Source organism: Salminus brasiliensis, chromosome 2 (assembly GCF_030463535.1).
Source record: "Salminus brasiliensis chromosome 2, fSalBra1.hap2, whole genome shotgun sequence".
Lineage (NCBI taxonomy): Eukaryota > Metazoa > Chordata > Actinopteri > Characiformes > Bryconidae > Salminus > Salminus brasiliensis.
This window is the reverse complement of record NC_132879.1, coordinates 10285952-10313148: the sequence shown is the minus strand read 5'-3', so window position 1 is coordinate 10313148 and position 27197 is coordinate 10285952. Positions and strand designations below refer to the sequence as shown.

General features: G+C 44.0%; 1 protein-coding gene across 1 annotated transcript in view; it reads left to right on the top strand.

Moving 5' to 3' along the window:
- ctnna1 (catenin (cadherin-associated protein), alpha 1) overlaps nucleotides 1–27197 on the top strand; it is a 151331-nt gene that overhangs the window by 26862 nt on the left and 97272 nt on the right. The window contains exon 7 of the mRNA XM_072674303.1: nucleotides 5960–6163. Within this exon, the coding sequence (XP_072530404.1) occupies nucleotides 5960–6163 (204 nt within the window). The remainder of the gene's footprint in view (nucleotides 1–5959; nucleotides 6164–27197) is intronic.

The following is a 27197-nucleotide window of genomic DNA, read 5'->3' as shown; positions in this document are numbered from 1 at the left end:
GACGCTGCTTTAAACGCTTTTCTTGCTACCAGGCCTCTCGTGCTGTGCCCAGCAGGGCCTGCGATGGGATCAGAACAGTGTCCTATGCCCCCCTATAGCTCCAGCTCTGGCTTTCCCCAGCTCGAATCCTGCAACTCCACAGCATGGCACCACACGTGATTGACCTTGATGATTAGCTGATGAGCTGAGCCAGGTGTGTTGGAGCAGAGAAAACTCTGAGCTGCGCAGTGCTGCGTCCCTCAAGGGCCAGAGCTGGAGGACTCTGCTTAAGCCGTTGGAATACTGATGATAGTTTGCTGAAGCACTCGTTTTGGAGTACCTGCCCTGCTCTATGTAGTGCTTTTTTCCTGCTCAAACATACCCCCTTTAGCTCAGAAGGCTTCTTAATTAGTTTGATAAGCAGTTTTACCCTCGGAATGATGCAAATAAATGAGCATGCAAAAATATTTTATGTTTAACATGAAGACTACACACATTGGCTCACGCCAGGCAGGAACCACAGGATGTCTCCAGGTGGTAAAGCGGTGTCTACTCATGGTAAAAAGCCAATGTAAGTAATTTTGGAGCTTTCTCTTGGTAATCATATATTGCCACGATGTAAAGTGGAGATCTGTGTCTTGTGTTGAGGGTAAGGCTGGATGCAGCATTAACCTTGCCTGGCAAACTTGTAATGCATCATCATTCAGGGCTTCTGAAGAGAGTTTGCAAACAACCAGATGGGCATGCCATGAGCCACCCAGCTCTCTTCGCTCAGCTCCAGTGCCGTTAGTAGATTATGCAAAAACATGGGTACAGTGTTTCTCCTGTTTAATATTTGATATCCAGAAAGAAATAGAATAGGGAAGTGAGTATCCTGAATTGATTCATTAATATGTAATATACATATTAGGGAGGTGTCACGCATATTCTCTGGTGTACAAATAAATCACACCATTGAATAAGTGTTAAATAATAATTGCCTTAAGAGCAGGAAACTGTTTTAATGTGTTAAGGGCTGAAGCACCAGGTTTGTGCGCCACTGATGCTCTGTTTTAAAGCAGTTCCGAGTTGTTGGAGATTTGTATGTACAGAGTCTGTACTGGGTGATGAGCAGAGTCTGGCCGGTAATGGTACGAGTGGTGACCCATCCTGATTTTCACTTTCCTGATTATTGAGGTATGGAAAGCGAGGGCCAAGGGTGTTTTCTTTTCTCTCCTGCAGCCTATGTGTGATTTCCAGCTCCCTCCTCACCTGGAGCCGCAGGAGTCCTCCCAGGTCCTTTCACTCTCCTTCGGATCGATTGCGTTGTGTTCTGTGATTGGCCCTACCTCTCTTTGACCTTGTTTGCTCCATACTGTTCTGGCAGAGTTATAAAGGCGTAGAGAAGCGGGATCGATCTGAGCACAGCAGAAATATTACCTTATTACTCTGCCTCTACTAATGATGGCCAGCCGTGATGAAATAAACCCCCTGCACCCTCATCGCTGCCAACGCGCTCAGGTTCGTAGAGGGTGAGGGGAAGCCGTTTAGTTGTACATGTCTAATATGAGTGGATGACATTTGGCGACGCTGCCGAGTAGTTTGGAGCCGCAGTGCTGCTGCGCTGCTTAGTCTGTGGCGAGAGCTGTTTAACTAAATTGAATTCGGTGTGTCATATTGACAGTTCTGGCGAGTGACTGAAGGGGTAACTCCTGGAGCAGCTTTTTAGAGCCTGGCTGATGGAACAGCCGAGCGCAGCACGCCTCTGCTCTCCTCTCGGCTCTGCTGGCCTTGCCCTGCTTTAATGGTGGATTTCTATGCTCAAAAAGCATCGAGGTCATCATAGATTTGCTGGAATCGTTACAGGATGGTGACTGATCAATGTTGGTCTCTTTAGCGCTTGTTGTGCTGCTCGTTCTTGGTGAAGGACTGTCGTGGGTAAAATGGGTAAAAATTCAGTCTATATAGAATTCCATTTGCAATAACGTGAAGATCTTTGTCCCCAGATCCAGCTGTTTTCAGTCCTAGTCCTTGATTAGGGAACAGTGCCTTACACTTGGGGCAGCTACATTCTGATTGGGGGGGTAGGCGGGGGGGTTCTGTAAACTGGAAGGATGTTCTTTGCTGGCTTTTTCCTGTGTTAGTGGTGGGTTTCTATGCTTGAAAAGCTTTGAGGTCGTCATGGATTTGCTGGAATTACAGGATGGAGACCGGTCGATTATTGGTGTCTTTAGCTTTTGTGTTATCTTGGCAAACTAGTGAAAGTGGGCAAAAATTCAGTCAAATATAGAATTCTGATTGCAGTAACATTTGGAGAACATTTTTTTTGCTAGATCCAGTGGATCTCAGTTCTGATTAGGGAGCACTGGTTGCCCATGAGACAGGAGATGGCTAGATGTGTCCAAGGAGCCATTTTTTTTCAGCTTGTGGTTGCAGCAGTATGGCATGTTAAGAAATAGCAGTTATGGTTAATACGAGTTCAGGAAGGCTTAGAACACTCAAGAGGAAAACTGCTTGTATGCTGGTAAGAGAGGCAAATCAAGCTGGAGTATGACTGCTGGAGTAAAGAGGGTGTTTCCCTGATTCACTGTGTAGCATTGCTCTCAAACATGATCTTAATGGAAGCTTTAACAGCTGGAAGTTCAATGTTTTAAGTATTATGATTAATGTCTAGAAAACGGGCGTTTTAGAAATGTGCTGTGGACTGATTAAGTCAAACTACAACTTTTGGCAACAATCTATGAAAAGTAAGCTAGACTTTAATAAAAATTCAAAATGCCCATCATTCCGATTGCCAGGGAGTTCATTTCTTATTTATCAGGGTTTTTAATATTTAAATCATGTTCAATCAAGTTGTTGCGATAACCTTTTAATATTCATCAATTTGATTATGGATTAATGTATAATCATATGTAATTACAGTGATTTGTACAGCTGAATGTATCTTGTTTCTGCAAACCTCTCCGTCTGAGCGTAGTCTGAAATTGACACCGACTGCCAGTAGCTGAATGCTGGTTGATATTAGCATGCCTCTGAAAGATTTTCACTGGCTGAGGTGACGGGTGGTCAAACTGGCACAGAATCTCCCCCAACATCTCTCTCCAAGGAGTCATTTGCTGTCTAGAGCTGCGGCTCGCATGCATTGACTACTCTCACTCTCGTTCATCTGTCTCTCTGCTGCCATCCCTGCTTTTGCGTTTTGGTAAAGAGCTGTCAGAGCTATCCAGTCCATCGTCTGGGTAGGCTACTCTCACTGAACTAGCTCTAGTTGTTTGCCTGTGAGCCCTCATAGCTGTCATCCAGGGGTGGATCAGCCTGATCGCCTCGTTTTTCAGTGGCTATAGAGGGGATGTGGGTTTTCACCTTGTCCCACAGCAGAGGCGGTTGAGTTCAGTCGTTTGGTTCAGATCGGGTTTAGCTGCCAACAGTTACAAGTTTTGTGACAAGTAATGGGCCTAACAGAGGCCAAGATATGCTGGAAAAGAACTTGCAAGGTTTGCAGCACATCTTTTTGAAAAACCTGCTGCTGAAAATGTGTACAGATGTGTTAACATGAACAGAAAAGGAGGTCTTGTCGACCCTTATTGAGGCCCAGAGGTCCTTCAGAGGTCACTGGGCCTTGTTTGTGAAATGCGAGCAGAATCAATTGTGGAACAAGGCCTGTGTTGTTTAATGTTTTCATGGTGTCCATGCTTTCACCTGCCTCTGACCACACGTTAACCGCTGCATAACGTCCAGCAGATTCTAAATGTAGTCATTTGTGTTAATTTAACAAATGAACTATTGAATTTATATAATATTAAAACTTGACTCAACCAACACTGTTTTCTTAATACAGCCTGTTATTCACAGCAGCTTCCAGTACTTTCTTCAGGGCAATTGTTTGCCAAGCCATTTTGTTACGCATGTGGCCAATTAGTTAGTTTACTTGCTTAAAGTGGATTATTTTACTATTAAAGAGTTTAGGGTCTGTAATAATCAGAAGTGGAAATGGCTGGTCTTGTGCTGTGGCTGGATTTAGCAGGCAGTGCTCTGCAGACACCATACAGGCTCCATACAGGAGCTGAGAGTGAAGACTATTTCGACTACCTTTGCCATTTCATTTTAGAGCCACGTTTTAAGAAGGGAATCCAGCAGATCTGATGCTTTCCCTGTAGCTGTACCGGGTGCTGTCATTTTGGAGCATTTCTATTGGGCCAGTTACTGTTGAGACCAACAAGAATAGTAAAGAATAACTGCCAACATTCAGATCATGTCAAAAAGTGAAAAACAGCAGTTTCAATAGACATGTTGAAGACTTGCTGTGGTTCTTCAATCCTAGGACTTCCTTATGAGTTATGAACAACCACCACATAGGTGTGGATTATAGTAATTGTATGATAAATGCAAATCAGCGTGCATGTGTGCCCCATTTAAATGCCCATATTAAAGTCTGGCATATATGCAGCGTTCAGGAATTGGGTGGGAGTTTTCAGGGGTGTCTGTGAACACACACAAGGGAAAAACAGGGGCTTCATTTTGTTGTAGCTGTCCACCCAGATGCCATCTGCCCTAAAGAATGTAGGGGTATTTGTGGAAGAATGGAAGTTGTGCCATGCATGGAGTTGTGGTGAGGGTCAGGATCTGCATGTTCCTGGTGACCATGCAGAAACTTCAGCTCTCTCACACATTTTTCCACCTCGTTTCTTCTCGCCGCCTAATTTCCAGCCGAAGCAACTTCGCAGTGAGTCAGAGTGAGCGAGAGAGAGAGGGATGGAGAGAGGCTTGTTGCCATGGCAACATGACACGCAAGCAAAGGAGGTCAGACAAGAGCAGGCTAATAAACTCTTCTTTTTTTTTTTTTCCCCTTTTTTATTTTGTTAAGATGGCTGAGAGCTGTGGAGCGTTTTATTTATTTATGGGGGGGGGGGGGGGTATTTATGTATTTATTAACTGCTAATGCTTGGCTTGGCATGTCAGTAGTTCTGTTTTTTAACCTCCCCTCTTCCCCTCCTATGGAATCAGCCGCAAACACATTTCCTCTCCTGGTTTGCAGCAGCACTGCTTCCGAACGCAACAGGGGACAAAGTGTCATCCCGCGACACTGGGGGGGGAAGAAGCCAGCAACAGTTTTTCATATGCAGAACCACATTCCCTTGCCCAAGGCTGGGCTCAAATTGCTTTAAAGTGTGCCTCTCTCTGACTGAGAAGGCTGGTGTTTACCTTAGCAGTGCTCCCAACTGGGGAGAGACTAAAACTTGACGAATATTCAGAATGACACTGCACATCTTACACGTGCCCGCTACGATAAAGTGTGCTGTGATTAAACGGACAAGTTGGCCAAAACGGCTCCCGTTCATGTATAATGAATAGAGGTTAGCAGGACGTCAAGCTGGGGTGTTGGGCTGCTTGCACTAACTGCCGGGTTTCACGTCGACAGCTGCCGTATTTGCTCATTTGCGTTTTTGACCTAACTATCTTTTACGCTGGGAGGTTTTTGGCTGACTTAATTCTTTTGCTTTTGCTGTGTAATGGAGACGGAGAGGCTGTGTGCTGTAGAGTGCAGATTCAGGGGGGCTTCATAAGGGCACAGACTGGCTAATGCTGATAGAAAGAAGCCATTGGCCTTAAATGGCATCATCATTTCAGAGCGTCTGAATTATTGATTCTTCTAGTTAATGAAGACCACAGGCTGGGGCTGCTCTTCTGCAGTGTTGAAGCCAATCGCCAGCGTTTTGTGAAGTCTGAATTTCAGCCACCCACGCTTCGCACTCTTTTCTTCCCTCCCCCCCAATATTTCCCCATGGCTACAGGTGTCGACTGCAGCTCCCCGCGGCAATAATAAAGACCGTTTACCTGTCAAACCCTTTCCTTTGGTCCAACGACTGGCATGTCTGAACGGGGTCACGTTCTCCTGGGGGCTGCAGACTGATGGAACTGGCTTTGAGTCAGGCTTTGTCTGTGAATTCAATAGATTTGTACTTTTTGCTCACTCTTTCTTACTCTCTCTTTATCCCCTCAGAGGCAGATCATCGTGGACCCGCTGAATTTCAGCGAGGAGCGTTTCCGCCCCTCCCTGGAGGAGCGTCTGGAGAGCATCATCAGTGGTGCTGCACTCATGGCCGATTCCTCCTGCACCAGAGACGACCGCCGTGAGCGCATCGTGGCTGAGTGTAACTCCGTCCGCCAGGCCCTGCAGGACCTCCTCACTGAGTACATGGGCAACGTAGGTGCTCCTTTTTTCCACTTAAGTGTAGGGCTGCACAGTATGGACCGAATTACTGTATTCTGATTGTTGCTCCACATTGCAGAGATCATGCCTTGTAAAATGTTAAGGGGCTCATATCACAGAAAATTACATTTCCTGGAGTCCAAACGTTGAGTAATGTACGTAAACACTGTTCCAGTGTTTCCTGTTCCCCAGTCCATAAATGCAAGCTAAGCTCTAAAAACGCCCCCCCCTGTTCAATATCACTTTTTCTGAGGTCATAAGCACCAGCTACTGAGTTTGCAGATCTACACCACAGTCTAGTCCCGCCCACTCACACTGCAGTTCTCAGGAGTGTTTCAGCTTCGAGTGCTTTTTAAATGAGGCTTGATGCAAGACAGCCAATCAGAACAGAGCTTGTTGGTCATATCAATCTTAAAGGTGCAGTAACAGAAATAGCCTGTTTAATTCTGAGTTTTTTGGAACATAAAGCCGCACAAATGTTAAAATTAGTAAAATTACATGATATGAGCCCTTAATGTGACCTGGCATGCATTATGTTTATCGTTTGGATGACATGACTCATTTTGGATGTAGGAGTTTTTGCGGATAGTGGATTAGTGGATTAAGTGCTTATTTGCAATGGTCAGTATTTTGGTTACAAGCAAGATATTGTGCAGCTTTGCATTTGTTCACCAATTTCTTCACCTCTCCAGTCACGTGTTTGGTGCTGGCAGGACCTTTAGTTCTGCTGTCATGTTTACAGCCTTGTTTTCTTGAGTAAGGATGTATGAAAGGATCTAGTCTATATGTGCCATCTTTTGCTTTTGGAGAGGAAGAGACAGGATACAGGATGTAGAGGCTCTTTATGTGGCTACTGATCGAGCAGCCCTTCCACCACTGTGCTCAGATAAAACCTACTTCAGTTCATTTTTTCATAGCTCTGTTTATTAACCTCAGATGTCCTACCCATGAATGTACATGGTATAATGTCTATTGTGCAATTGTCAGTTCTAATCAATCTGGCCATCTTCATGTCCTTGTGTAAGGTGTTTGCTCTTCTGTACACCAGGTTTATTCAGTTGAGGAAATGTAACATTTGTTGAAGTCCTGGATAAGTTGAGGTATTGAGGCACTGCGATTGCATATTTTAGTCATTGTTACTCTATGAATTGAACACAATAGGGTTTACAAAAAGATTTTGTAGCATTCATAGATTGGGAACTCTACAAGGACTTTACATGACCCAGCAATGGTGCTCACTCTTCTCAAACAGAAAGCAAAGGGGGCACTGTTGGTGCTCCATCGTCAGCACTTCAATGATCGTGTCCTTGTTTTATATAGCACAATGCTACATAGTGCAACTAATGTGCTTTACAATATAATTACTGCATTATGCAGCCCTGCAATACAGCACAGGGTTCCCATGTGATCTGGAAACCCTGCACGTCGAGACTCAAAGTTAGAACTCCTGAAAAATAAGAGTGGCTCAAGAGCTTTTTTCCCGGACTAGCAACTAAGATTGCATATCTTGGTGAATTGGTCAGGAGCATAAATATATATGCATTTTTACCTACTGGGAATATTCTAGAGCAGCTCTCCTCAGTCCAGTCCTGCAGCATGTTCTCCTCTCTCAAGCATGCCTCCATCTCGTGAAGGCCTTGATAATTAGCTAGTTGATTCAGGTGTGTTGCCGAAAGTCAGCCCTCCAGGAATGCGAGTGTGGAACAGCGCTGTAGGGCTTGTGTGGTTCTTTGTGAACGGTGTGTGTGTGTATATATGGATGGATGGATGTGGAGTGTGCAGTTTGTGAAGTTTTCCAAAACAGTGCTACCTCCCTAGAGTGTGCAGCTCACTGGACGAGAGGATGTGTCTGCTGTTGAGTGAGCAAATGAACAGCATGGGGTTTGATTCACACGTCTCCGTTGCATTCTCCCTCCCTAGGCGGATCTCCAGTAGCAGTCCTTCTCCTAGGAGTTCCTGTTCTTTATTTTTATATATATATATATATATATATATATATATATATATATATATATATATATATATATATATATATATATATATATATATATATATATATATATTTTTTTTTTTTTTTTAATTATTATTATTTATTTATTTATTTATTTTTCCCCACATCATGGGGGGGAAAACAAGTTAATGTAGTATGTAAACATTTGCAACATTTTCTAAACTTACTCTTCATTCCCCAGTTCATATTGGCACACACCTTGTATCTCCATTTTTATTTTTGAAATTTGATGCTGCACAAAATAAGCTGTGGAACAAAGGCTGACCCCAAGGGTGATCAGATACAGAGATGCTGACTGACCCAAGCTCAGTTTTTCATCAGCTTAGTAGTGTTGGTTATCTTAAACAGTAATAGTGAGCATCACATAACACTTACATTTATGGCCTTAAGCTGATTCTCCTATCCATAGTAACTTACAAAGTTACTTGTATTACAGAAGTGGGACAATGTAGTGTTAGGAGTCTTGCCCAAGGACTCCTATTGTTGTAGTGCAGCATAGTCGACCAGACCAGAAATTGAACCCAGGTCTCCGACGTGGTGTGGTAGCTCACTGGCAGGTACTGGTGTTATCTGTTGCACCACACCAACACTCATCATTTAACAGTAATCAGGTCCAAGCTGTACTGTGTACTGAACCATGAGGTCTTAACTGATTTGTCCTCTGAACAGTCTGGTCCAAACCATTTACCAGGCTGTGTATCGAACTGCCAGAATCCAAACCAGCTTGTGTACCGAGCCGGGACTGCTGAGGACTATAAAAAGGGCCTGTATCCTATATTTCTTTAGTAAAGTAAGTTATGGCCTCTGTTGCTTTCTGGAAGCTGCTCCCCTCCTCCTCCTCCTCCTCCTCCTCCTCTGCTGTAATGGTCGTGGCTTTGCTGTTTGCTCTCGTGTGGAGAGAAAATTGTTTGTGCCGTTGGCCTTCTCTGGTGCTGGGGCTTCTCTAATTGATATAAAATAAACTAATTGAATAATTAAAGTAGGCAGGGGTTGAAAGGGAGGAGGGCTACGCACCGCATTCACAGTGTAGCGCGGGAAGGGGGTCGAGGGAAGGGCAGCTCTGAATAGTGCTTCACCTCTTCGACGCACACACGAGCGCTCGGCCTTTGTTGGCTCATTGTTTCTCTGTGTTTTTATCCTCTGCTCTCGTTTACCAGCGTAATGGCGTCTCTGCTTGATGCCTAACAATGAGGGAGAGGTGTGTGTGGGGGGGGGTGGTATTTATTTATTTTATTTATTTATTTATTTAAAACTGTGTTGCAGTAATGCTGTTCTCTGCCTTTCCTGCTTCGCTCTAGTTCACAGCAGTTCTGTATGACATTTCTCACAACAGAGTGATGCTGAATGAAGCAGTGTGCTGTCTCACTCTGCTGGTGCTGGAAGAAGCTGACAGAACACGCCCCCCCCCCCCCCCCCTTTTTTTTTTTTTTGTGTACCCCCCCCCCCAGCCTCTCTCTCGCTGTTTTTCCCCTCTCCCACACGCTCTCTACCCCTTTCTCGCTCTTCTACGCCTATTCTCTCTCTCTCTCTCTCTCCCCTCTGTGTATGTCTCTGGACCTGCATGCTGGGATGCTTCTGCTGCCTCCTCTGTCATTACTGTCCACATTCAGCTCCCTAGCGCCGCAGCCAAGAAACCGTCTGTTTTGATATCGACTGGGGAGAAGTCTCTCACATGAGTCAAAGGGGGGTTTAGTCAGCATTCTGTGATGGGGCACAATTGTAAAAGAAGCCTAACCTTGCTGCATTTTTAACCCTAGAAGTCACTAGTAATGATCCATCATTGAAATCAGACTGATGCCAAAATTGGTCCTAAGGATCAGCCAGTTTCATGTTAAAGAAATCTGCATGATCTGTGCTTTTCTAGTAATTATGTATTTGTGTAGTGAATAGCAGTTCAACGTTACACAAGTCACTGTTCATTTCGCACCACGATTTGACCTCGCAGTTCTGTAGTTTGGTACAGTGAGGGCCAGGGAGGATTGGAGGGGGTCCGAATACTAGTTGTAGCAGTCCCTCTCACGGTATGTGGCACCAAGAGGGGGAGAGAAGCTGCAGAAATGGAGGGGTTGCACTAGTGATATTTACCCTAATGGGGAGCGCCGTGTTTGCCATGCAACTATGTGACGTCCATACCGTGATTCTCTACCAATACAAACCATTATTAATGATGGTGGGTTCTTCTGCTGGCTAAATCGAGGGTTTCCACAATGGTTTCGTTTCTAAACAGCCGTGCTTCAAGAGTACGGACTTGGTGGGAGTATATTACCCCTTTGTATTTAGGTGGCAGGATCGCACGTCTGCAGAAAGGGTCTCGAGCACTCACTGCTGCAGGCTGGGAATAATTTCCATTAATTGCCACTAGCAATATGCCTGAATCGGGCAGATCCCCCCCCCCCCCCCCAACCTTAAAAATCACACATGGCTGGAATGGAGAACATTAGTCATGGATATGAGATTTCGAATGGTGGTTTAAAGTCGATGGGTTCCCTCTAATAAGCTCATTCGAGTGCGCCATTTGGCATATGACCACGACTGCATGAAAAATGCTAACATAATTGGACAGGAGCCTGTAGAAATGACCCCCACCCCCTTCCTCCCAATGTGTGGTGTTTGTATGCCCAAACTCAGATGACTGTCACAGAGCCATATGTCCCTAAAGAGTCGTCCTCTGTGCTGAATACAGATGAGTGGCGGCGCCTTTTTTTTTTTCCTCCCCCCTCCTGTTATTGCTCATGTCTCCCGCTGCCAGTTTGTTTTAGCCGGGCCATTTCAGAGAGTAGGTTTTCTCCTTGAGTAGCACTATGTGCTCTCCGTCCCAGTGCTCATCCCTGGAACCTCTGCTCATCCCACAAGCAGTCTGGACATGACTGGACTTAGCTGCTGTTTTCAACAGACCAGGGTCAGGATGTATCCTCTGTTGTGGCCTGGGCTACAAGAGAGGCCTTTCAAAAACCATGTAGCTTTCAGCCCAATTGGTCATCTTTCTCTCTCTCTACCAAGACTTTCTCACTTTTCCCTCCCATTGCTTTCCTTTTGCCACAGTTAACTTGTCCACAAATACTGTACTGTGCTGAGATTGTAGGGACCTACTTGAACTATGACTAGTGATCTCAGTAGTGCATTTTTACTGTTAAACTCCAGATCACATCAGAACAGATGCTGTAGAGTAGTAAAAAGTAGTTGAGCTCTTGTGAGCTAGTTTGAAGAACAAAGCTTATTCAAGCACCTTGGACGTATTCAGTTGCATCAGTAGCTCACCTGAGTTCACAAGGTTAAACGTTGCACCCCTATGAGAGAATCCTTTTGTACATATCTGATGAAATTCTGACTTTGTGCACATGGTTTAGTGTTACGGTTGTTTTGAAAAGATTGTTTTGAGATGAATGCATTTGAAGGCCACTGAAAGGTCCTGTTAACTTGTGGGAAACTTGATGAGCCTGGACTTTCCATTGGTTGTACGTCGATAGAAGAGAACAGGTAAATGTAGGGTTAACTATCGTTACTTATTCCGCACCAATGCATGCACTTTTTAAGGTTGGAAGATTTTTTTTGGGGGGGGTAATGGCTTACTCTCATTTCAGCTTATGATAAAATGTAAATAGACTGCCTCCTACTGATGCTTTTACTGGATAAAAAAAACAAAACATTGTTTGCCTAATGCTCAAAGTCTGCTCTTGCTATTGCAGTAATGCCAAATGCTTGCTCTCTTTCTCAACAGAAAAACTACTGAGAGGTATAAAAATATTCTCTGGGCGCTCATGTTTCCATCCATATCCACTTCAGCAGAAATTACACTTTACTTATGAACTCCAAAATCAAAGTGGCAAAAGCATAGCTGGAAAACATGACTGCTCATACGGCCAGAACGTCTCTGCTATGGTAACCATGATGACCGCTACACTAGCATACAGCAGAGAGACACTGACTGATAGGATAAGGCTCTTAAAGGTTTTTCGAATGTATTAAAAACTGCAGTATTATTGGCTGAGGTCGACTTGGTCGTCAGATTATCGCCACAAGAAAAGATATATTTAAACTTTTGATGCAGGTGTGTGCTTCTCCTAATGTGCAGTAGTTTGTCAGGCGTTTGCTTGCCTTACCTGTGTCCTCCCACCTTCCATTGACCGTGAGGGTGTAGTTGTTACTTTCTATGTGATATGCTATTTACAGACAAATAACATGAATTTCTGTAGGGTTTCAAATGCAGTAAAATAAAAATACAGATGTTTAAATGAAGTAGTCCAGCATCGCCTAAACTCTGTAAACATTCGATATTGGTTTAAGATCTAAACTAAATCTGTCCTTTTATTTACTACTTATATTTATCTTCTGACACTGATGGTTCTGATGGCATGCATACCTAGCTTAGTTTACTCTTGAATATAAAAGATGTTATGGGAGGTTCTTTGATGCCATAGAAGAACAACATTTGCTTCCATAAAGAACCATGTGTGTAATGGAGATCTCTTGGCGTGAAGAACCTTTTAAATGTTTAATGAACCTTTTACTTTTATTGTAAACTAGCACAGCAGTTTCTCATTGAGTGGGATTCCTGCCAATGTTTGGTAAAGACTAGTAAGCGTTACTACAGAAGATGGGTGTTTTTGTAGAGCATGGACGGGCCAGTTTATTTCAGAACCATTTCATTTCACTCTTCTGCTTGACCGTGTTCGTTTTAAACGCTGCAGCTTTGTCAAAATCCATATGAAGCCTTTTAGTGTAAAAGTGATCCTCAGCCACAGTTCATCAGTGTTAATTCTGCAGTGAACAATGAGCCCATTAAACCAGATGCTCCATGCTGAAGCAGACTTTAGCTTATCCCTGCTTTATGGGTTTGCAGAGGAGGAGTGGGCTCTTACTCTTCTTTGGAGTGGTTTTAGACCCCTGTTTATCCCTATTTCCAGTCCACCCCTGTCGAAGGGGGTGTGATAAATTGGTGGTCTGAGGGTGGTGTGGACGCTTTTTGTAAAATCTTTTTGAATTGATTTTTGAACACAGTAATCGTGTGGGGGTTTTAGTAAGGCTCTGAAATCAGATAATGGATCGGTCCGTGGTTTGATGCTTTTGCTCTGTGGAGGTGGGAACTTTGGCAGGACTGGGTGAATTTATGTAATTATTATTTTTTTAATTTACATACATTAACTATAAAGTAAATCACTGTACTTTCATTCAGACGTGCTTTTAAGTTCTGTTATTCTACCATAAATTAACTAAATGGGCAATTCTGCTCTTTTACCTGTGTTGTCATCCATGAATAGCACTACACTCTTAAGAAAAAAGGTGCCAGAAGTGGTTCTTTGAGCAGTGCCATAGAAGAACCACGTTTTGTTTGTAATAGAGATGTGACTGAAGAACCTCTTAAACTGGTAAGGACCTGTACATCAAGTGAGGAGGGTTTTCTTAAAGATTCTTCACTCAGTTGCATGTTTTTATTACAAACATGGTTCTTCTATGGCATCGTTTAAAATCATTTGAAACCTGTGTTTTTGGATGAGTGTATGGATGGAAGGTAAGACATGCGTTGCTTTTCTGAGCATATTGTAGGTATTCTTCACTTAAAGAGCACTAAATAACTGCACGTTTCATTACTAGCACACAGGCGTTTCTAAATTGTTTAGCGGGTGCATTTCGTTTGCCTTACCATCTATGTTCAGTACAGTTATGCTAAACATTAGATGAGTAGGCCACAGAGATTAGGAGAGGCATAGAAACAAGCAAAATGTCTTTTACTTTTAGCAGAATCCACTTTACAGCCGCTTTCAGTTCAAAGACGCCAGGCTGGACGAGCAGTGGTCCACCTAATGAGGGTTGAAATAGTCATGCCATCCTGATGACATCCACCGTACATGTGGGAGCACAAACTCTCCAGATAATGCTGGGAAGGCAGCGCTGAGCCATTTTTCAGACCGGCTTTGGATTTAGTGTTCGTGTCCACAGAATGTGGAAAGCAGCCTTTTATAAATCTGTTGGTCGTAATCAGACCCTCCCTAGGGCAAGTCACTTCTTCAGTGACCAGCCAGTCATGCCAGCTGATCACAGAACCAAATGTCTTAAGCAGGTAAGAATATCACTAGTTAGAACATTACATCCCATGTTATGTAATGGTTAAGTCTCTCTAATCTCTCGTTCTCCTTCAGTGCTTTCTCCAAACGTAGCGATCGCCATCTTTTGAAGGTTTGTCAGCTGGTCACAAGTTGATCGTCTCTGAGATCCGATTAGACTGAGGGCTGGGAAAGGGCTGCAGTGAGGACTGACGAAGGATTTTTGCTGTTACGCAGTTTTGAGTGAAATGTGGTCAGATTCTGAAAGGCTCTGCTTTTGTCTGATCTCAGAGGAGACGTCTGCAGTATTGGAGTAGATGAGCGCTGCCCTGAACGTCCTGTTTAGGGCTGAGATGCTGAGCTGGTTTTCAGACTGATCTGGAAGGACTTGTTTCTCACACTGCATCATCCAGACCTTCAGTCACAGCTGAGGCTTCACAACTGGATAGACCTTCATCTCCTTTTGGCTCCTTATGTGTTGCGTTCAGTCTCTTACATGGTCTCTTTCTGAAGTTCCCTGTCTTAATAGGCGCCTCTCTTTTTTTTCTCTCTCTCTCCCACCCCCCCCCCTCCTCTCTGTGTCTCTCTTTTTCTGTCCTCTCTCTCTCCCCCCCCCCTCTGTGTCTGTCTCTCTCTGTCTCTCTCTTTTTCTGACCTCTGTCTTGCCCCCCCGCCTCTCTGTGTGTGTGTGTCTCTCTCTCTCTCTCTCTCTCTCTCTCTCTCTCTCTCTCTCTCTCTCTCTCTCTCTCTCTCTCTCTCTCTCTCTCGTGTGAGGGTTCAGTCAGATATAATGAAGCTGTCTTTCTAAAAGGGCTCTGTGTAACTCAGTTCTTCCTCCTTTCCTCTCTCCTGTGTTCTGCTTTATTTACTATCATTAGGTCTTGGACCAAAAGTAAGAGCCTGGACACATCCCGTGTGGATTTCATCTTTCTGTTAGAGATGCTGTTTTCTGTTGCTGTACAGAGACGGAATGATGCGGTTGGAGTAATGCGTTTGGAGACGGGACACAGGGTCTCCATTTTGAATAATTAATAACTGAAGCTAATTCCGTATTGCCCTATAAACCCCTCCCCTTCCTCAGTGGTGGAGAACATGCATAGATCTCTTTCCCCTCTCTTCTGAGCTAGATTAGATCATGCTCAGGGGGAGACTCCTGTCACAGCAGAGGCTCTCAGTTCTCCTTCTCAGTGGCTGGAGGTGCTTTCAGCCATACTCTAAATATCCATGTTCAAGCAGCTGCTGCATGTGCAGCTACTTTCACTCAGACACACTTACAGATTTTATAGGCAGTAATATGCAAACATTTGGGCACCGCTTGTGTTGTGTGTCAGCAAATCCTGTACAGAAGACGAGCTAACTTAAACATGCCTCTTCACTGACTTCCATTTGTTTATCCTCTTCTGTTTATTTACATCTTTAAAACCAAACCAAACACCAGTAATAACTGCTGCGCAATGAGCAAATTGGCATATTCCATCCCACACAGTGATTGGATTTCTATCTGACTAGCTGAAGATGCATTCGACTGCCAAGTGTAAATGCATGTGGATGCAATCCAGATGCTGGTCATATAAAGTGACCAGGAGTAAAAGTCCAAGTGCTGTAAATGGTGGATAAGTGGATTGAGACTGCAGTTCATTAATTTACTGATCAGCTTTCTTTGTTTTTAGGCATTCATGCCCCAGTTAAGCAGAATAGCATTATCAGTCTTAACTTGGGGAAACGGTTTCCGTTCTGTTTTGCCAAGTTGGCGTAGTGAATCCAACAAGTTCAACTTGGATGCCTTTACTGATTGTGCTTTGGCTTGAAATGAATAAATAAGCCTTAAACGATTTGCTTGGTGGCCTACTGAAGACCGAGCCTCAGCCTTGCCTGCTTAGCCAGTGGTGTTCAATTCAGTTATGCTTAGTTACAATCAAAATGTGTCATGTAGTGAGACCGTAGAGGTGTGTGTGTGTGTGTGTGTGTGTGTGTTGAATCCTAATAGTCCCCGTTTTCCAGTGTCTCGTCTAGGCTGGATGCGTTACTCAAAAGGAGTGTTGAGCTGATTCTGAAACAGCAGGTAATTAATGGCTGCTTAACTGACAGATTGATCAGTCTTGCAGCTCTTTGTTGCTTGGCAGTGTCACACCGGAGGTGTCTATCATGCTTTTTGTGATCTGGTGTCCCGCAGTGCTTGGTTCCAGCCCTGGTAAAACGCAGCTTGCGCAGCTAATCAGAGGTAAAGATATCTGAAGTGCTGGATTACAGTTGGAAGCCAGGCATACAGGAATGTATGAGCATGACCCTGTTTGGAGATGCACAAACTACAAAGCACACACAATGCAGCGATGAAATTTGTTGAAATTAGAGCTGTCAGAATAATTTAGTTTGGTTTGGCTTGAAGCTTTCTAGCTTTCTATTAGCTGGAACATGTATGCAAACCTGGTGCCTCACTTCCCATCACTGGGTTCAGCTCCACAGCAGATCTACTGCTTTTGGAAGCTGAAAATGGGACAAATGTAAACCTAATCCGTTTTGTATTTTTGGTATTACAGTCCCAAATACAGCAGGCTATAACCATGTTTACCAGTGTTTTGTGCTATTCTGTGTAAAGTAGTGCACAGCACAGCTTCTAAAGGTCATAGTACGTCATAGGTAGGATTTATCTGTCCTTCTGAAAGTACTAATGGTAAGGAACTGAATTAAACAGTCTGGGTTCAGTCTGCTTCATTCATATTTACCCAGTCACCCACCCATAATGCTGACCTGTATGAACGTAACGTTATTTATTTATTTTTTATTTAAGTCCAGTAATGTGTACTGAGTTCTAGCTTTTAGTTGTCTGCTCCATTGCAGTATTGAAGGTAGTGAACTTTCAAGGCATTTTTCAACTCTGTGACCAACTCAATCAAATCTACTAAAGCTCATTGGCCTTGGCCTCAGTTATTAAAAGAAATGACCTGGGTTTGTGTCATTTACCTTAGTGACGCTAGTCCCTGAAGTCCCTGCTTCCCTAATTCTGACAGACTACAGCACAGCGCTTATGCGGTTATTTCTTCTTTAAAAGGAGAATACACTTGCACTCAATTATGCTTTCAGAACCGAAGACCCAATGGTTAGCTTAGTGGGTTAATCGAATAGTAGTTGAAGGGTTAATTGGGTTATAGAGAGAATTCCTTTCTGCATGCTTCTCTCTAGACCACAGTATAGGCCTAATACTGACTCTCCTGTTTTCCCTGACTGGGATAACATGCAGCCTAACGCACACCTCTGTAAATCTGCTGCTAAACTGATTTAGGCTTTCAGTGACATGATTCGATTATTCCCTACTCTGACCGCTTGTCCCCATGTTGTCATGTTTGGGAAATTTCTGCCACGTTTTATTTCTAAAGCAGTTCCAGCCTCTTGTCACAGACACATGTATGCAGAAAGGACTGACTGTAATGCGGCTTGACACGGTAAAGCTACTGACATTTACATTTCTTCTACTTGAAGGCAAACATCTGCACCTGCTGCTTTCCCATTGAGGCTGAACGTACACTTCAAGATTTCGGCTCCGATTTTGACGTCCATGATACCTTCCGTTCCTTTCTTTCCTCGAGCGAAAACATTCCACACTTTAGACACAGCTCATGTAGCAGGAGATAGGTGAGGACATATGTTGTGAAGGACATCCATCTACAGCCTCCACGGTCTGTCAGTGTGGAGCACACAAATAGTGAAGTGTAAAGACAGCTTGCTGTGAGGGGTCTGAACCAGAGGCAGAGGATGCTGTTGCATTGCTGCTTTAGAAAGATGGTAAACGTCATTTGTGTTGCAGGCCTTTAGAAGCAGTATTGCTGATCGAATGTAGGAAAAGCTTTGAAAAGAGATGTGGAAACAAAAACGGCATGTCCTGTTCCACCTGCTGACTAGATCTCCCTTAACATTTAGGATTAAATTTAAGATGGTTCTTTTATGGCTATTGTGTAATTTAGCCTCCACGTTTAACCTAGTGAACACACACACACTTGTGACGGACACAAAATAAGCACACTGCCTTCCCTTCCAAGACATTGAACCGGTGATGTTTCAGTCTCCAGCTTCTCTGATGTTAGTCCACAGCTGCTCGTAATTCTTGCAGTACGCTGCCTGTCCATTTCGGTTACACTGGCTGAAGTAAGCCTGCACTTGGCTGCTTGTTGAACAGGAGGGACGTCTTTCCAGCTCACCCAGAGAGCGAGAGTGCGCGAGGTCAGTTATTCTGTCCTGGACTGCTAGTCATGGGTTGCTCTGGCATTGCTGGGGTTCAAACTCATTATCTCTACAATTGGGGAATTGGAGAACGGTTGCACCACTTTGCGTCCGTAGGGACCATTCAGGAATCTTTTCTGCTCAGTCAGTGAGTCTGTATTAGTCATCATCATCCTTCAGAATAAAGAATCAATGTAAAGAATTTATTCCAAGTCATTTCCGTAGGACCTTTCATCATGAAATTGACACCATGACATAATGTGAATCTAACTGTTCGTTACAAAGTGAAGAGCAAATATGGAGATGCAAGGTTTTGTTGCACGACGAAGGTGGTGTGCAATCTTGTCTATTCAAAACCAGGCTTATTTATTTCTGCCCTGGTTTGTGTCGCTCATATTGCTACTCCCCTATATAGATTATTTCTTTTTTTTTCTTCTTTTACTGGGAGAAACTTTATACAGATGTAAAAGTTTTTGGTTTGGCTGCGGGTCTGCATAAAGAGGGAGGTGAGGAATAGCTTGGGAGCAACAGCATCTGAGATGAGATTCACTTTAAAAGACAAGTCAGCGTCGGGGGTTTAAGTTATACCTGCTCTTTATAACTTCTGTCGCGATCGTGTTATTGAATGCGTCTTGCATCATGCAGTGTGTGTGTCTAAATATCCGCTGAGCCACGGTCACATCCGGCTTGAAGTCTAAGGAATCTTGAACACACACTCGTGTGCACACACACTGCATCATACTCTGCTACTTGCTCCATCTGTTTCCATGCCTTCCCTGCTTTTCTCCTCTTTGCCTGAGGCAATCAGAGTGATTGACACTCAATACCATTTCATGACTGCTTCCTTCTGCTCACGAGGCCTCTTTACGCACTCTCCGGTCCCTCTCACCTGCCACGTGTGTGTGTGTGTGTGTGTGTGTGTGTGTGTGTGTGTGTGTCCACGCTTGTGTGTGCATGGATGTGTGTTGTGGTCTTCTAGTTGCGTTTACGCCCATATGTCTGAACAGTTAACTGAGCTTTACCGTTTGCTGTTCAAGGACCTCGTCCTGAAGAGCTGAATCACTGGTTTGTTAAACCCATTCCTTAACAACCCTGTTATTTTCTTTTTAAAATCAAGGTTTGTCACATACAGGGTATACCGTGCTGTGAAATGCTTGGGCATCTGTCTGATTACATGACTGTGATGAAAGACAAGATGGATAAAAGGAGGAGGTAAAAATACAAGACATGGACAAATAAGATGGAAATAAGGATATAGAATGTTATATGGAGGAGAAATGAAATGAGGTAGTATAAGAAATATGTAAAGGAGAAAAAATAAAATATAAAACAAAATATTCATAATTAGAAATGTATAAAATGGACAACTAGAATGGCAATAGAGATAATGGATGGGGCGTGGATTGGCTTGGTCAGATACTAGAACCAGTTTGCTTCTGAATTTTTCACAGAATTTGGCTCTTTAATGTAATTAAGTGTGGTCAAATGTTCCCGCCTCCACCATGGAAATGGTCAAATCACTGCTAAATGAAACCAGTCAGAGTTATTAATCACGTTTGCGTCAGGTGCCTAAAAAGGCTTGAAGTGCACCAGTGAAGAACAGGTTTTCAGCTGGCCGAGTTGATCTAGGTGTAATCTCATCCAAACACACAATTAAAGCAAATTACGGCACACGCCGCGTACCAAGGGAGCGATTTAATGCCCCAGAGGCTTTGACTATATTTATAGCTTCCTATAAAACACCAAGCTGCCACTAACAGGCTGTCTGCCTTTCAGGCTTACCTCAGACCCAGTCCTTGATCTTTTCGCTGTTAAATTCTTGGCTGTGATTGGCTCTGCTTGGCAGGTAGAGAGGTGAGAGACAGTTCCCCTCTCAGCTTTAATTGCATTTCACCAAGATGAAGAATGAGTTCGCTCTCTCTCTCTCTCTCTCTCTCTCTCTCTCTCTCTCTCTCTCTCTCTCTCTCTCTCTCTCTCTCTCTCTCTCTCTCTCTCTCTCTCTCTCTCATACTTTCTCACTCGGGGTAGAAGCGTCCCACAGCCTCATTATCTCCTGAGCTTGTGTGAAAACAGCAGAAAGCCTTCTTAATGTTAACGCACACATCAGTCTGTTAACACAACGTGTGAAGATGGTGCCGCATGGGCTTTGCTTCAAAACTGTGACTTCTCAAGTATGTAAACGTCCCCTCCAGTTAAAGAGGCTGTTAGTGTTTCCTGACGTAGCTGAGCTGGATGCTGGTAAGTGCTGTTTCTGCCCCTCCCTCCCAGGACTTTTGAAGAGATCGATAAGCCGCTTTAGCCTCGACTTCATTACTCCTCCCCTCCTGACTTGCCGTTTACACTTCCACCCTCCACTTGTCAACAGGTGATAATTGGCATTAAATGCTGCTTTGTGTTTTTTCCACTTTCTGCTCTTTTCCTTTCATTATTTCTTAATGGTGATTAATTTTTTCCCCCTGATTCCTTTTTTGTTTGTTAATCAGTGACTTATTTGGTGTATTAATGCAGTGCTTTTACCAAGCGCTTATTGAATCCATTAGCCGTTCGTGTTTTTTTTTTTTTTTTTTTTCCTTTTCCCTTCAGCCCTGACTCGCTGACTTTTAATACCCTCAATGTGAGTCGATGCTCTGCATGTACAGAGGTGCTGGAGATTTACGCTACATTTCTCTGCGCCCTCCTCTCACCGTGCATGCAGAGGACAGAGGAGACAAGAGCAGCAAAGGCATTCGAAGAGTGTAAGCTTCAGTAAGATTCAGTGATTTCTCTACAGTTCAGTCCTGCTCTTCAGGATTTGTCTGGTTGCTGCCTGCCACTGCACGGCTGTGCAATCACTCTCGGTGACGGACAGTTTCTATTAAGACCCATTGAAGCCTTTGATGCGTCGTGGAATGCTGAAAATATGACTCTAAGCCCAGCTGAAGGTTGTGTTCAGTGTGCTTCCGCTTCCCTGCAGAATGCTAAATGAGCTCCTTGCTCTACCTGGGCTGCCGTTTGATCGTCAGGTCCCTTTTGCATATTTATGCCGACCTTCACAAAGCATTTTTGTGCAGTGTACATGGACGACTTCTGATTTCGAGTGTCTGTTAACACCCTGAACGGAAAAGATTCCATAGCAGCTGCTGCAATTTGTATTTGGTTTCTAATCTGCAGAGTAGCACATGAACACTGTTTCATCAAATATCCGTCCGACGTTTTCGTTTTTTTTTGTTTGTTCTATCTTTTTCTCCAGATAGAACGTGTGGGATAAGCGCTTTGTATAATACTGTGGTTTTTTTTGTGCTTGTCCTAATACTGGATGATCTCTACACTGAAATCTCAAGCTGTTTGTGTTGGTTTTTACTGATGAGAATACTTGTTCTCAGACCAGTTTGATTTTTCACTACAGAAGCTTTGCAGGCCTTATGTAGCTTCTGCTGGAGCCCAGCATGCACAGTTTGCTGATTTCCAGACCTAATAAACTGGAGTTGTCCACCTCTGCTCTGTGAGCTCTATTCTTATCTCTGTTCCTCCCATGAATTAACTTTACACTCTACCTGCTGGGAATTCTCTGCGAATCGGCTGCTACTTTTGTATGTACTTGTCTGTACTTTGTTTTTACTTAGCTTTTGTGGCTTTCTTAAACACAATCAATTGCAGCTCAAGTACTCTTCTGTTCAACCTTCTGTTCAAAAGTTCACACTAAAGTACAGTCAAAATGCCCGAAAGTGCTCATGCTTCGCCTGTGTTCAAGGATGCATTGGGAGGTGGCTTGTGTGGACTTGAAACCGCCATATACAAAACATAACGTGTAAGCCTTAAGTGTAACAACACTTACCGCAGGCAGCAGTAGGAACCAAGATTAACAAGGGGACCCATCCTCCTCTAGTCAGAGTTACTTAGAAATTACTGTTGAAGTGGGTAAAGTCACCTTATCGCCACGCAAGTCCGTCTTTATGCTCAGGTGCCGATATATTGCCCAGTATGTTAATCCTTACTTGCCGTGCTTTGCTTCGAGAATCCCACAAGCTAATTCTCAATCTGCGTTTTTGTGGGTTAGTCAAGTCTGCCCGTGTTATAAAAGCTGTATCTGGAGGTATACTGTGTGAACATGACATCCAGTTATCCCGGCATGTGTTTTGCACTGTGCTGCAGTTCCTGTTGCAGAATGACTGTGCAGCGTCGCCCCGTCCTCGAGAGTTTATACTTGCGTGCCAAGTCTGTTCTACAAAGTATGCTAATCCACAATGCCTTAGTGTCTTTGAATGGAGCTGCACCTTATTTTGCCTTTATCCCTTCATCTTTACCACCATTCAGACAGTCTGTGGCTTCACTTCAAGCAGTGGGGAGTAGATGTGCAGCAGTTTGGCTGTACATCCTGGTTGTGAGATGTAAAGTACTCTTTTGACAAGTGCTATATATGGAGAGAGAGATGCCTGCATTTAATATCGATCCGTGAGGTGAAAGTAACTTTATATTCATTTGGAAGGTAATTCTTCTATTCCACGGCGCTGTGGCCCCCTTATTGCGGCCCGGGTGGCGCAGATGTCGCCTCGGATCTCCCAGCGCGAGTTGAATAGATTGGAGCTTTGTTTTCGGCTTGGCTCGTTGGTTCGCCAATTGATGCTCTGTGCCGCTCGCTCCGAGGCGGCGCTCTTGGAGAATCATCTCCATGCCAAGCGGTATGGCTCTATTTCTCTTCCCTGAGACTTCAGCCATATGGCTGGACTGATGACATCACATTAGACCTCCATTGCTCTTATTGTTCTGAAGTCACTAATGGCTGTCGGTGTAGCCGGCGAGGGCCCCGTCTCGAAAATGAATGCCAGCCCGGAATGATTTTTACATGTGCCCTCCATAAATCAAAAAGATTTGAGATCTCGTCATCAAATTTTCATCTGAAGGAGCTAAACTGGCTGTCCTTCACACAGTCACACTGTTGCTTATGTGGGTCGTGTCTTGCTGCTCGTTTAGCAAGTCCTACTTTCCGAAAAAACTCAATTTTCTCCGCTAACTAAGAAGACTTTCATAATCTGCATTAAAAAGCCTCTGCCTCTCTTCCCCCCTCTTTTTTGTGCTTTACCTTTTGTCACGGTTGTGATGAAAATAGCTTGCGCTGGTTAGAAGGTGAGTGATGTGGGCTGAATGCTGTGGGAGCTCAGCCACATCCCTTCATGCTTCACAGCAGATCCACTGGAAGCCACAGTCGCCTTTATGTACAGCAGATGTGCGATTTGTCCATGTCCCTGACCTTGCCAACAGGAAATTACACTGCACTCAGGAGAGAGGAATTAAATGATGGACAATAAATGAGGTGTTTGCTTCCCTAATCCTTCATATGATTAAAGGTGTAGTTGGCCCAAAATGCTAATGCTGTAGAAGCCGAATGAGATGTAATGGGCACCAGTTAGCATAATGTCATTTGTTGATGCTAAGTGGCCCATACATTATTCAATACTCCCTATTTGCAATGTTGGCATGTATGACCGTTTTATTTCTTGCTAGTTCTGCATGCAGAAAATACACTCTTAAAATAAAGGTGTTCAAATGGTTCCTTTGAGCGACGCTAAAGGAGAATCACTTGCGAGAGAACCATGTTTGTAGTAGATGTTGGAGTGATGTGAATCACTTAATGAATCATTTGATTCACCTTTATTAGTGAACCGTCCAAGGAGAAAGTTTTCTTCTATCCGAAATGCTAAATATGACCCTGAGTGGTGCTCTGTGCTCATACACAGCATCAGAGGGTCTCTCTTTCAGAAGCAGCTCATTCATGACTGTGAAGCATTGACATTTTTTCCTATGCAAATCGGTGAAGACAGCACCGCTGTAAGCGAAGATGGAGACTTCTAGATGCTTGTCTGTCTGACAGTAACTCCGATTGCTACGCAAAGTGAATCGCTGAGTGCTCCTTAAGCACACAGCAGCTGTTGTGGAGATCTCCTGAATAGTTTAATGATCCACCAGAGAATCAGATTGTGAAGCTTTGTCTCTGCTGTTCAGGCCTCTAATCTGGGAAGGGTGGTTGTGAGAATCTGCAGCTTGCTCCTCCTAAATCCTCTCCTAATTCCATTTAATAAATATCCTGGGGGAAGAAGTAAATTATTTTTTTTCTTCTACAAAATAAATGGACTTGAGAGAAGGATAATTGCCTCTGAACCGACTTCAGTGAGTTTGACCCAAGAAAATCTGTGCTTTTAAAAGACAGCCAGGCCGGAGAGGTCACACAGAAGTATGCCCACTTGTTGAATTCCTGTTTCTCATATCATCTAGCCCTAACTCTTGGAGGAGGTGACCTGTTCAAATTGAATGGCAAGTTCTGAGGCCTGCGGTTGGTGAATTACATCGCTCTACTTTTTGCATACGAATTTACTAGGGGACGTGTATTCGCACAGAATCCTCACAGTTCGGATATCTCAGTCCGGTGGAGACCTGGAGAATACATGGTGTGGTGGCCGAAGATTAAGGAACGCAATGTGCAGACCAATTTTCATAAGTTGGAGAGTTCTGCGCATGTGCCTTGAGGTCTGAGCAGTTACAGGGGCAAGTAACATTTGGGTTTGTGGGAATTGTAATGGGTTACTACAATAGTAGTATTCTCTTGGCTGTTTCTCATCGTTCTGTTTACAGTGAAATGTGTGTTTCCAACATTCTTACCTTTTTCCACTTTATTTTGACTCATGAAATTATGGTGGGTCACACGAGGATGGTGCATCTGTGTTGTCGGGTGAATGTGTGTGGTAACACCTCAAACCTGTTAACAATGCGCTGCAGGCAGTACATGCTTTTTGGGGAGTGGGGGTTGCTGTACAACACAAGGGGACTAACTTGTTCAGAGTAAATGAGAACACTACTGGGCTAGTCTTTTGCCTTTTGAGAGTTGTTTTGCTTTTTCCTCTTTGTACTGAACTGTGAGATTCAAACTTTGGTGTGAATCATAACTTTAGTGTACAGTTTCACCTCTGAAATATACTCAGAATTTCAACAAACGGGGAGAATAAGGGTGAAAAGCTTGAGCCTACCAGTTCCGGGCATCTTGTAAACCAGGCCGCTTTTGCGCTGTATTGCCTCATCTGTGTTTTTAAGGTTTTAAGAGAGGAAGCCGTCTGGTTTTCCGCTGCAGCCCGTCGGAGCATGTATGTTTAATCATAATACCTCTTGCGCCAGTGTGGCGTCTCTGGGAAATTGGGCTCTTGCCATGTGAGACAAAACTGTATGAAGCACACAATGGATGACCTTAAAAAGCGAGCCCTTGAATGGTTTGTAAACAGGAATCAATAGCTTGCTGGAGCTTCAGATGTTTCAGTGGCTTCATTAATCTGACTTTGATCTGGCCGAACATTTACAGTTAGCGTCTAGATAACATTGATTGGCTTCGAGAAGAAACGCCTGTGCACAGGGACCCTTCTCTCAGGCTTCCGATATACAAGCCTTCGGCATTTACCTTTTTAATTATTGTACAATTCTATGCAGTGTAAAGCAACCCTTCTTATGTCTTGACATAAATACACTAGTAATGCTCATCCAAGCACGTGGGGTACCAAAGCAACCGCCTAATACACTCGCAAGACCATAGCAATCATTTTGCAGCGCCATAAAGACCAAATGTCGGGCCCCCCGTTATAGTCCCTTATGTAAGGGCTCCCTTTCCTCCCTTCCCTTTCTTGGTAGTGAGATGGTGGTGTTGAGCACACTTTGGGTGTTAGCGTTTTTGTATCACTGTGGCAAACACACACATGGGGGTACCACAGCAAACCCCTTCACACACTGGCAGCCACTTAGCCACACCATTGCAACCGTTCGGGGTACCATATCAAACACTTTGCAGCACCGTAAGGACAGCTTGGGGGTCTTAGTTCATTATACCCCTTCATATAAGGCTTTGCTGGTCTGGCCGGCCGAGCATTTGCAGTTCTCGAAGAAACGTCTGTGTACACGGACGAATCTTCTTTGGCTTGGGATATGCAAGCCTTCGGCATGTGCTCCTCTGAAAAACCAGAGGAAACATCTTTGAAGGTCAGAGTGATCTCAGTCTAAGACCTGTTAAATCTAGCTGTCATGGATAATGGTATTTCCTCACATTTTACCACAAGTAAGGTTCCTGGCTCGGAAATTGGCTTGCTCTCTGAAGGCGTCTCTGGCTTTGCCCGCTGGAAGTCTTGAGGGCACAGCGGCCTTTACGGGGAACACAGAAAAGCTTATTTCCTAACCTCTTGTCAGCGTCCCGAGCAAAACAGTTATTTAACGTTCTCTCTGGCTCCGTTTTTGTCACAGTGGCTGCCTTAACCGCTTGCCTGTGTTTGCAGCTGTGGTCGCATTCAGCGCAGTCACACGGCTATTAACCCCGAACAGGGCTGTGTCGTGTTAAGACACAAAAGTGGAGCTCTCGCCCTCGTTCTGGTCTCTCCAAATAACTTACACCCTTCCTGTTTTATTAGACATTTAATGCTTTTGACTCGGTAAGATTGTTTTTGCAAATGGCTTATTAAAATTTAACAGCGTGTGCTATCCTGCTGACGTGAAGGTGTACCTTGAGCGCACTGCAGTTGTTCGGGTGTAGTGCTGGTGTCGTGAGGCTCTTTTCACGCTCTGTTATATATTGGGTTCAGCCCAAGGCTGGAGTGATTCACAAAGCCTTATAATATCACTGAAGGGCACTATTTTGAAAATGGGCCTTGCTTGTGCAGTGTTGCGCTGAACCTCTTTTTGAATCCCAGGCAGTGCAACAGATTTTTACGTAGATTACTGCACCCCCCACCCCCTCTGCTTTCTTTTCCCTATACCA